This window comes from Dermacentor albipictus, chromosome 5 (genome assembly GCF_038994185.2).
Source record: "Dermacentor albipictus isolate Rhodes 1998 colony chromosome 5, USDA_Dalb.pri_finalv2, whole genome shotgun sequence".
NCBI classification, from domain to species: Eukaryota; Metazoa; Arthropoda; class Arachnida; order Ixodida; family Ixodidae; genus Dermacentor; species Dermacentor albipictus.
In genome coordinates, this window is record NC_091825.1 from 126874659 (window position 1) to 126886824 (window position 12166).

The following is a 12166-nucleotide window of genomic DNA, read 5'->3' on the forward strand; positions in this document are numbered from 1 at the left end:
ATCTTCCAATAGCGCTATATGGCCTCGTTTTGTCGAGGTTTAAAAAGTGGCAGTTCCTCCCGCAGCGCGGAGCAATGACCGAAACATATAGCAGTTTATTACCGTAGCAATGCACAGTGTTGCGCATGGTATCAATTACACAGAATTTTCGCAGTGACGGGTGTAGCTCCAGAACCAGGGTCTTTCTTTGGACCACTTGGTGCTGCTCGCTTTTACCATATAGCGGATTTTTCTTTGTCGCGTGTGCCGTATCGCCTATCGCGATCGCTGCCTTCAGAGGCAATACTGTTCTCAGCATTCGCATTTAGCCAATATCTCGGCAAAGACGCCCTTTTATTCTCGAGTTTTGAATGTCATCGCTGCTTTTAGCAGAAGAAATGTTTGCACTGCGAAGTGGCCTCCACAGCGTTGGTATCCATATTGCGGGCGCTAATATATGGCTGCTCTTGTTTATGCGTTTGTACTTGGGTGGACACATAGCTCTTTTCTTTTAGCAACAAATACCATTAACGGAAAGTAAGATCTTCAGTTTTGTGAAATGATTGTTGACTTGAAGGACCATGCACAAACTAACAGTTTAAACCAGACTAATGCAACGCATATGTTGATCACTTACATGTCGCTTCCACTCTTCTAGGTGCAATTTTTTTTTGTAGTTTTCTGTGCTGAAAGCGTACCCGCTGTGCTTTCGAGCCACTTTTCCGACCAGCCAAACGTGATTCGTTGGCGAGGATTTGTACAGTTATCGCATAGAATGTTGCAATTGACACACTACAGGCACGGTGTACCCAACTTATACCCCACATTTCCGCCCCATCACAATCACTTTGCTTTAAGCACGTGCATCGACCTATGCCCTCTAATCGAGGGAGGTCAACCTGTGTCACAAGTGCCACTGGTGCCGGCGCCTAGTCACGTGGTACTTCTTTCAAATGTCGAGCACTATCTTTGCAGCGAGGAAAAATTACAACCACAGCAGCTACCATCACTGGAAGAAATTACTTAATTATTTTTAAATAGGCTGTATAACTTATTATTTGCAAATGTTGCGTTAAAAGCGATACTTTGAGGGCTTTTTAATTAGTTATTGTTAATTAATTACCTATTCTCATGGTAAAAAATACCCGGAGTTGCTCAAGAGGGCAATGATCCATGCTAAGTTGGTTGCAATCATGTAACGCACGTGTGCATTGTTTAAAGCTTGGCACGAGTGAGCCGAAACACCCTGCAGATAGCAAATGAGTATAGAAGACGTCCTCGTGACACGATTGATTGGCGCGTATATTTTTGGCAATGAATGTTCCAGGTTCTGACTGGTTCAGGTGGATTTTTGTTATCGTTGAGCCTCTACATTAACGGCCTACATCGACGCATCGAATTTAGCAGCACAATCCCTGTAACAAAGTTCGAACACTGCTCAAGTTTCCTTGCACAATGCACAATTTGATTGTTTGTATTTTTTTTCTTCTTCTATTCCGCGCAGACATCCTTGAGTTCGACAACACCTACAGCTGGCTGAACGGCAAAACGTTGGCTTACGTAGGGAACGTCCTAGCACCGGAGGATATTTCCTGATTAGACGTCACGGAAGCAATTAACATGTGCGACTACATGAGAATAAAGGGCATTGACGTAAGCGCCGGCATGTTACCTCCTTCCATCATATCAAGACACGGAAAGAATTGATGTTTACTACCACGAGCTGTCTATAGCGAAATATCACGCTTTTCTTTTTTCGAGTGAAAGTGACTAGCTAAACATGAGAATAAGCCCGAAAGTTCTTTGTTGAGGGCACTGCGCAAGCCCTTCCTGCAATTTTAGTTTTACCAAGCGCACACTTTTTGCGTGTGCCGCGTGATCATGAAAATTTAGCAGGCGAATAAATTTCCCGCGCAAGAACCCCGATCTCATTACGAGGCATGCCGTGAAGTGGGATTCCGTATTAATTTCGACCGCCTGGGGTTCTTTAAGGTGTACCCAATGCACGGTACGCATACGTTTTTGCATTTGTGCCTCACCGAAATGCGGCCACCGTGGTCAGGATTTGTTCCCACGGCCTTGTGCTTAGCAGTGCAACGCCAAAGCCACGAACCAGCCACGGTGGGTCCTTTAGGAGAATTCCACTTATTGTTCTGCATATTTTCGTTTGGACGTTGCTCATATGAAAAACGAGCTTGTCAATGCTATTTTGCTATTTGGCTATGCGCCTGGATACTCTGATTTATGTGCCACCAGAGGACACGTTTTTCTGATTGAAGAGGCTCCAAAGGGTACGACACGGGAACCTACGTAGCAGCCACAAACTGGCTGGTGAGAAGCAAATGACTTTTCGCATGGAAAGCAACTGCCCAATCCAATTCACGCTAGCACAGAGAAGGGCCGGTTCTTTTACTGTTGCGTTCTTCAGCTGGTGATACTATTCTCGCGCGACTCGCTCTCAAGGGTTCTAATTACCCACTTCGTGTACAGAGCAGGTCATCAAACTCACGGGCTGTTTCTCTATCTGCACAGAAGCTGCAGCAATTCACCGAAGGCCGCTGCTTGAACATTCAAGATTCGGACTTCGAAAGTTCCCACCAAGTAGCGGCAACCTGAAAAAAACGGAAAGTTGTATAGCGCAAAGCATGGCCACTGGACCTTTTCAAAGAACTCGGGTAATTGCTACGCACAAAATCAACGAGCTTCTACTAGGGGCAAGTTTGGGAACGCAACAACGGAAATTGGGAGGAGAATCGAACTTGGGCGAATCGGGTACTTCCATTCGCGAACTTCAATTGCGACGCCCCCCCGCCTTCTCCTTCACCCATCTCCACTTCACCACTTGGCAACGCCATCTCCACAAAGCTAACCCGGAATAAATTCGTTTGTTCTGGCTTTTTTTCTTTTGCTTTCTTTTACTGATGGCGGGGGTAAGTGGTAAGTGATGGTAAGTCATATAATGAAATCTTTGTCTTTCTCAAAAAGCTACAGCGACGTTTCACCTCGTGAACGCGGGTTACCCGCAAGTGTGTGCGGGCTATTCCCTTTCTCTACATTGCACGTAGAATGTCTTATAAATGCTTTGATTGTGGGTAAGTGCGGCCGTTTTTTTTCAACGCTTACTTTTTATTTTGTATGTATTATGTCCGTTGTTTTTGTTTTTTATAAAGTTTAAAGTGGCATTAGAAAAGATGTAAGGTACTGTAATGAAATGCAGAATCTTATTTGAAGTATTTCAAGCAATATGATAATATACTATTCCCCCACTATTCATTTTCCCCTTCTTCTCATTCTTTCCCTTCTGGAATCTCTCGCGCACGCCAGGCACGTGCCTTTTTCCGGGCTTCAGCTAGCGCAGCTTGTTCAGCCCACGCTCAGCGCTCGGCTGCGACATCGGGGTCCGTCGACTGACCCTCGACCTGGCGCCACTTGGGTCGCTGCTTCGTCCTTCTCACTCGACGCTCGGCCTCTCGATAACGAGATGAACCCGGTACGTTCATAGCGCACACAAAGCCCGCATCAACTGCCAGAGGCGGTCAACCCAGCGCGCCTCCACCTAGCCTCCTCCTCCGCGACGCTTCGCCTCCTTTCTCCTTCCCCGCTTCGCTCAACGCCAACTAGACTTTCCTCCAGGTGGCGTTGCTTTGCCTCCCCCCATGCAAGCGCTGCTAGAAACGAAGCTGCGCGATGAGGTGCGAAATCTCAGGCCTTTACAGGCAAACCCGCTGCGGTAGTTCAGTCTCTCTGGCGTTGAGGTGCTAGGCTTAACGTTGCGATGTGTATCCCAGCCACGGCGGCCGCGTTTCCGTGGGCGCGAAATGGAAAAACGCTTGCGCACTTAAATTTAGGTACCCTTTGAACAACACCCGGCGGTCAATCCGGAGTCGCCCACTACGGCGTACCTCAAATCGGATGCTGGTTCTGGCACTCATTTCTTTTAGCTTTCGCACACAAATATGTAAACCTGGAAAGATGCAGATATCGCAGTAAAGTTTTTGAGAAATGCGTATATATTGCGTTCAGATGCATACAAGACAAAGAACTGCTCGTCTGAGACAACGGTTCAGCGGATTGAAATTAACCTATCGTTGCGTTTAGGAGAACGGTCTAACATCTCAAAGACTGCTTCAGGTGAGATTTCAACTCAGTGCTTCAAAGTATTGTCAAAAAATTATCGGAAACCGGCAACTTTCAGAAATAATGAAGCACTAGCTGTAGAAGTTCGTAATTCCTCTCTACAGCTGTATATCCTAATTTCCTAAACTCTTACATAAGGAAGTGCATTATTATTATTATTATTATTATTATTATTATTATTATTATTATTATTATTATTATTATTATTTGTTCTGAACACATATACACAATTAACAGGAAAGGGAAAGCGAGGGGCAGGCTGGCAACTGCCACCGGAAGGGGCACAACGCCTGCCTACTCTTCAGAAGCGAGGTGACAGCAACACAGAAATGGAAGATAGGAAGTAGGGCAGGAAAGTGGAAAGGAATAGCAACAGGAGAAATGTAATGAATAAAGTAGAACAGACAGTATATAAAGCGACCGAATGTAATGCATTAGTTCGCAGCTAGCGTGAAGTTATTACAATGGTTTCTTAAACCTTGCATTTATCATTAACAGAATAATATCATTGTCCAAAATGAAGAATAATATATCGCTGTTGTATTGACACATTGACTACAGCTGGCAACACTTTGGTGTTTGTGTTTATCGCGGTGTTAAAGTTGCGAATGCGATGTTTTTGAGTCCCAATTTAATGGGTGCATTTTTACAAAAACAATGCAGAACTAAATAACCACTTTCTCCCACATTTGGGTGGTAGCAGATTTCTCTTTTAAGTGCAGTAAACCCCTTAAAACCCACTTCCGGGAATGTTGTGCAAAACAATTTTGTATTTTTCTTAACCTATGGGAAGTCGTAGGTTGTCTCTTCCGCTGTCCCCGTCTTTATTTGCGGTCAATGTGATATGCAGTAAACACCAACTAGGCCAAATTGAAGTTCTTTTGGGTGAAAGCCGATCAGTAGGTTCCGGCTCGACATTCCACACAGCTGGAACAGTTTGCACTATAAAGCACACAAACAACAAACAAAAACAAATTTTTATTTGTTCCTCATTACATGCGTTATATAGTTATGGACCTAGTCGTAGCCGGAAGCGAGCAGTCAGGAGCCTTCCTCTGGTGTCTGCACGCACACCACGTAGGCGATCGTCTTGTCAGTCAACCAGCTGTAGCTGTTGTCGAATTCGAGCACATCTGCAAGGAAACAAAGAAATTGAAAATTACCTATACATTATTCACCACGCTGACGTGGTTTAAAAGAAATAAACAAAAAAAGCTAGTGAGGCAATGCAACCCGGTCTACGTTTCCTTCGCTACCTTCCGAGAAGATGGATAGATGGAATAAACCTTACAGAGACGACCACGTTCGTGCTGGCCTAGGTGGGTGGCCTCTTTATTACAGGAAACCAAGACTGTTTGCCCACAGCATGGCATGTCCCGACACGTCACCAGAGCTTCCCACTGATGTTCTGATGATCGCGGTACTTGTGTTGTCTTCGGGTTGTTTGCGCACCCCCATACCGTAGATTAGCGGGTGTCGGATGTGCTCGCGCAGTTTTTGCAGTATCTTTCATATTTCCACAAGTACACTGCTTGTAATAGCGTTCCGTGCAGGCATGTATACTGTCTCTAGTCTTCTCCATATTACTGGTGGTGGTGGTGGTGGTGGTGAATTGTAGCAACAGGCGGGTTTAGCCTGGCGAACAAGGCCGGCAATTGCTCCGCCCGAGCGTCTCGCACAATACCGCTGAAGGGTTTCACCATGTGTCCTTCAAACCAGTCTCTCTTAAAAACTCGATGAGGAGACGTGAAGTTTCTTTTCGGGCTATAACTGATCCCGCGGGAAATATAAGGTGTTGCAGGCGCGCATGCGGAAGGTTCTTGCTTTGCAGATTTTTCAGGAGAGTGTCTCTTTCATCTTGGAATTGCTGGCAGGACCACAAAAAGTGCTCAATGTCTCCTGTCTCGTTGCATGCCGAACAGTTCGGAGAATTGATTCGCCCCGTTTTAAATAACCAGGCCGGTGTATTTGCAGATCCTGTCCTTATTCGATATAGAAGTGTGGCTTCCTCTCGGTGCAATCGCTTGGTTACGCAGGGCATATGCGGTGGAACCCAAAGCGACGCAAAGTGATTTCGAATGTCAGATTTTTGCACTTGATTACTCTTTGGGGCCTTGATTTTGGGAGGATGATAGAGCGCGGCGTATGCAAGCGCATCAGCTTTTTCGTTTCCTGAGATACCAATGTGGGAAGGAATCCATTGAAACTTTAATGTGAAGCCTTTGTTGTTGAGCTCTTTCACGATGGCTAGTGATTTGCGTGGGAACTTGAGGGATGGCAAACCACGGTATATTTGTTGTAATGCGGCCTTAGAGTCCGTAAGGACAACCACATTCTGCGGAGGCAAAGTCTTTAATTTGCGCAGAGCAGAAGCTATTGCTGCGCCTTCCACAACTGTCGACGAGGCTATACAGTCCAGACGGCCAGACCACGTATATCTTAGAGAGGGAATATAGAATGCAGCTGCACAGCGGTCTTCGTCTGCCTTGACAGAGCCATCTGTGTATACTTGTAGGTGACTCGGGTAAATCGTGTTCAGGTGTTCCAGGACTAATGACTTGGCTTCTGCAGATGGAATGCAGCTCTTTGATTGCAATTGTGGTACACTTAAGTTGCATATGATGTCCTCGAATGTCCATGGTGGTTCTATCCTTTCCCTTTGTCTCGAGCAGCGCAATCCTAATACGCGAAGCGTGTTCAATGCTGCATAAAAATGTGAGCGCGGCCTGTTACCTATACGTCGTAAGAGCGCTCTACCGGGCGTAGACTCACTCAATCGTAGGAGCTGGATCATCAGAGCCTGGGAAGCCTGAAGTCGTAGAGGGCGTGACTCAGCTTCGTAGAGCACTTTCTTGTTTGACGCTGGCTGAGGGACTCCAAGGCAAAGTCGGATACCTTTTCTGTGGATGGCTTCTAAGCGCTCGTATTGGCTGTCTGAGGGTGACATCAGAGGTAGCTGATACAGGATTCGACTTGTAACCAACGCTGTATGTAGCCGTAGCATGGACGTCGGGTGGTTGCCCCAGCGTATGCCAGCGACTCGCTTGAGCACATGTAGCCTGGGTGACGATGACGCCACAACGTGGTCAACACCGCGGCGCCAGAGTAGCCTGTGGTCTAAGGTAACGCCCAGAAATCGGACGTTGGTGACTTGTCGAATCTGGTATCCGTCCAAATTCAGCGTCAAACGTGTAGATTTTCTTTTCACTCCAGGAAATAGTACGAATGATGATTTTTCTGCTGATAGTGATAATCCAATCGTTGCCAAGTGGCCCTGAATGGCTTTTACTGCTCCCTGGGCTATTCGTGCAAGGCGGCGATGCTGGTAGCCGGAGACCCAAATGCAGATATCATCGGCATATATAGATATCTTCACTGGTGTTCGATGGTTTAGTACTGTTGGGAGGCTACTCATGGCAATGTTAAATAATAAGGGAGATAAAACACTCCCCTGTGGCACACCACGAAATATACGTATTTCATCGCTCAACGTGTCGCCAAGACGAACTCTGATGCGACGATCATTGAGGAACGTATGTATGAAGTGCAAGAGATGACCCGTGACGCCTATAACTTGCAACTGGCTGATGATGGCTCTTTGAGACACGTAGTCGTAAGCCTTAGAAACATCCATGAAAACAGCAAGTGTCGACAGGCCATCCGCACTGTAATGCTCTATGTGGCTTAGAAGGTCCAGTACATTGTCTTGAGCGCTTAGACGCTGCCGAAACCCAGTCATGCACGATGGTAGTTTGCGACCCTCCTCGACATACCAAGTGAGTCTTGTGCACGCCATCTTCTCCATTAGCTTCGCTGCACACGAGGTCAGTGATACCGGTCTGTATGAGTCCAGAGCTGCAGGATTCTTTCCAGGCTTCAGAACCGGTACCACCTATGCTACCTTCCATAAATGTGGGATAGCCCCACTGGCCCAGACTTGGTTAAAAAATGCCAGCAAATCACGCCGTCTCTCAACCGGTAGGTTAGTCAGCATCTGATTACTGATGAGGTCAGGTCCCACCGCACAGCGACGTCGGAGGCTGCTCATAGCTAGTTCCAGCTCTCTGAGTGTGAAAGGAGCATCCGTTATACACGACGATAGAGGCGGTGGCGGGTTGGTTGTGCCAGCTGACCTTCCGGAAGAGTATATTTCAGCGAAGTCATTCGCAAGGCAAGCGAGTGTCTTGCCTAACTTCAATGCTAGGGCTTCAAATGGCTTGTTTGGTCGAAAGTTTCCAGCAAGGTTATTAACGACCCACCATATCCGTGGAACTGGCGTGAAGACCGATAGGCTTGCACAAAATGATGCCCATTGATCTCTTCTTAGTTTCCTTGTATAACGTCGAATTACTGCGTTAATCCTGTTATATATAGTCTTCATTGATGGGTTGCCTTTCGTCCTCATCAGCCTCCGTTCCGCTCTTCTACGGGCAGCGCATAGATTTTTGAGCTTTAGATCGGGAGCGGGGAAGTGGTCGGGTAGCTTCAGCTCAGCGGTAGCCAATCTCTTGCTACGTAGCATGTCCGCGAACAGGTTTCCAGATGATTTGCTTAGGCCGTCCCTGTATGTATCCCAATGCGTCACAGGACAGGATCTTCGGCCGTTGGTTCGATATCCAGCAATGTTAACGAAGACAGGAAAATGATCACTGCCCATTCTATCTTTACTAGTCGTTGACGATGCGAGGATGTCCGTTGAGTGTAACGTCAAGTCAATGACACTGTAAGAGGCCGGTGGTCGAAAAAACGTTGGCTGTTTGTCATTTGCCACGCAGAGTCCCTCGGTGTTTAAAGCTCTAACAATTTGCTTTCCACGTGCATCAGTCGCCTTGTCGCCCCAGAGAGTATGGTGCGCGTTGAAGTCGCCACATATAATCCTAGGAGCTGGGCAGCGGCTGCAGAGGTCTCTGATAATTTCTCCCATCGAGACCTTCAGGCGAGAGCTCACATACACAGAGGCCACGCTGAGGCTTCGATTTCCCAGCCGCACTTGTACAGCAGTGACTTCCAAAGCACTGCTACAAAGGTCTTGAACTGGAAGAACGTAATGTGGTATTTCACGTCTCACATATAGCATAGCGCTTCCGTTCGGAAATGTTGGAATACTCTGGTTTCCATGTGCGACGTAACCAGCAATTGTTCTGGAACCTGGAAGACCAGCCTCGGACAGGGCCAATATTGGCACAGGCATGTTGCGTAAGAAAAGCGACAGTTCAGGTAAATGGCACGCAAGACCCGCACAGTTCCATTGCATAATAAGTGGCACCTGTGGACGAGATGGTGAACATTGTGTCCTGACCGCATCCATATTGTTAGGTGCTTTAAGATGAGGTAGAGCTGAGAATCACTGACTCGAGAGCGAGGACTACTTCGAGCATTTCCTTCATCGAGCTAGCCGGCATCTTCTCTATGTGTGATCGCAAGGCCTTGAAGAGAGCACGTAGCACCTGCTGACAGTTCTCTTGTGGTGTGTTTTCATCGCAACGCGATTGGGGTCGCTGCAGTACAGACACATAACTTCGCTGTTCCGGTTGTTCAGCAGTCTTCTCTTCTACGGGGCCTCTGTTCATTGATTTGACTGTTTTAGCCTGTCCGCTGCGCGATGGCACCACTGTGTCCTGGATTCCTGGAGAAGGCTTCAGGCTTGGAAAATCAGTTTCACTCTTTGAGCTCAATTTCATTGCGTCTGACTCTCTGTGTCTTTCTGTCGTTTTCTTCGTCGTATTTTTCTCATCGTTCCCTGTTGGCCCCAAGATAAACGTTTTCTTACGCTTTATTGCTGCTGCCCGCGTAGGACACTTGCTATAACTAGCTGGATGACCACCACTACAGTTTGCACATAGAACGTTCTCTCTGCACGCGCATGTTTTGAAATCGTGCGGTCCTCCACATCTCTTACACCGCTGCTCACCACGGCAGTACTTGGCCACATGTCCATAGCGCTGACACTTGAAGCACCGAGGTGGTGTCTCAACGTAGTCAATGGTCTCGTGTCTTGTGAAGCCCAAGTTGATCTTCTCTGGACGGTCTGTATTTGGAGCGAACGTAAGAACCACGGAGCTGGTTCGCCTGGACTCCCAATCGGTTTCGGAAATTTGGACGCGTCGCATGACTCTCCTTGCATGGTAAACTCCTTGTGGTTTAAGGTATAGCAACAGTTCCTCGTCAGTGTACCACTTCGGTACTCCTCTAATAATATATATATATTAATAATAATATATTATTAATAATATATTAATATATATTAATATATATTATATATATATATATATATATATATATATATATATATATATATATTAATATATATAATATATATTAATAATAATATATTATTATTATCTCCATATTACTGTTTGTTCCATTGCTGGTCTTCTGCGTGCTCCTTGGTATTATTAAGTTCCTCCTCGTAGTACGGCGAGCAAATATGTGGAGAGAATAGTAGAGAACTTAGAAACAAATTGGAAGTTTCGCCCGAAGGGTGAAGCACTCGCTGATAATAATGGCAAGGTTTATCTTAGCGCTTAAAATTTTCGGACGGTGTTCTAATTATGCGGGGGTGTGTCAATAGGCGGATGCGACATATGCGGGTGCGCCAGAATTTTTGGCAGCCTTAAAAGCTTCAACACGCCGATGGCATCGTACAGACGCCACTGCGCTACCCGTAAAGAGCGGAGCCGGTGAAATTGCACAATTTCTAAGTTGTAAGCAGAAACATTTTCTTTTTGCACTCCTAATAGCCAGAATATTTAGGATAAAAGGAACGTGCTGTAGATGAAATATTTGTGGCTTGTGTATGTGCGCTGCAATTATCTTATATTCTAAGGAATAACTTAGTCAACAATGCAAGTATAGTTTGAGTGACTTTCGCAGTCGAATAACATAGCATCTACCATGCATATACGGCATTGGTAAGAATTTAGCATATTTATACGCCCAATGCACTGTACACATCTTGTAGCATCACTTCAAAATTATGTAAAATGTCTCTGTCATGTCATCATTGTACATAACCATTATGCACACTGTATATATAATGAACATCATGTTATGAACTTGACAATTAGTTCCGGTTTAGCTGTGTATTTCCGTGGGTCTATGTTATATGTTAATGAGTGAGGACTCGGACACTACCATGACACTTCTTTGAGAACGTGCCGTGTATACAAGCCTTCGTTTCTTGTATATGTTATCGTCCCGGTGGAATTGTGCCGTGATTTAACTCAGTTTTCCTATCGTCCCTTGTTTAATTAAACTTTTTCTAAAGACGATAGCAAGTTAATAGATAGCTATAAGGATGATATCGGTTTAATCGGCCGTGAACATTCGATTACCAAGTAAATTAACAATGAGATGTGTCATCATCATCATCATCATCAGCCTGGTTACGCCAACTGCAGGGCAAAGGCCTCTCCCTACTTCTCCAACAACCCCGGTCATGTACCAATAGTGGCCATGTCGTCCCTGCAAACTTCTCAATCTCATCCGCCCACCTAACTTTCTGCCACCCCTGCTACGCTTCCCTTCCCTTGGAATCCAGTCCGTAACCCTTAATGACCATCGGTTATCTTCCCTCCTCGTTACATGTCCTGCCCATGCCCATGTCCTGTGTATGTCCTGCCCATGTCCTGCCCATGTCCTGCCCATGAGATGTGTAAGTGCGAGTAAACGAGAACGTAGAAAGAAACAGAGACAGCGCTGTCCTGTGTGTCTGTTTCTTTCTACTTCCTCGTCCAATAGCGCACGCATTCTGTCATGAATTCAAACCAACCAGCCCGCCAACGTGTTTTAACCAAATTAACAAGCAAAGTGTCACGCGCGCACAGGTAAACGTGAACACATCTCGCTCGATGAACGCGGAAACTCGCTGTCAGAATGCTGGAGTGAGGAATCGCGGCAGCAGCAGTGGCCGAATCGACCCTCGTGCATCTCTCGCTTCAACGAGAGCGAAACGTCGAAAGCACAGCGCATGCGAAGCTACCGGCACTGTGCAAACATCGCAGATCGCTTTCAAAACGGCGCCCACCCGGCCGCGCCGTAAAGAGCAGCA

At 46.3% G+C, this 12166-nt stretch overlaps 1 protein-coding gene across 2 annotated transcripts in view; it reads right to left on the reverse strand.

The window, feature by feature from the left end:
- Window positions 1–5076: 5076 nt before the first annotated feature.
- Window positions 5077–12166, reverse strand: part of LOC135913917 (SEC14-like protein 2) — a 43221-nt gene continuing 36131 nt past the window's right edge. For both annotated transcript variants that reach the window (XM_065446607.2, XM_065446606.2), the window contains exon 12: window positions 5077–5249. Coding sequence is in view for 1 of the 2 variants with exons in the window: in XM_065446606.2 (XP_065302678.1) it covers window positions 5158–5249 (92 nt within the window). In the remaining variant the exon portion in view is untranslated. The remainder of the gene's footprint in view (window positions 5250–12166) is intronic.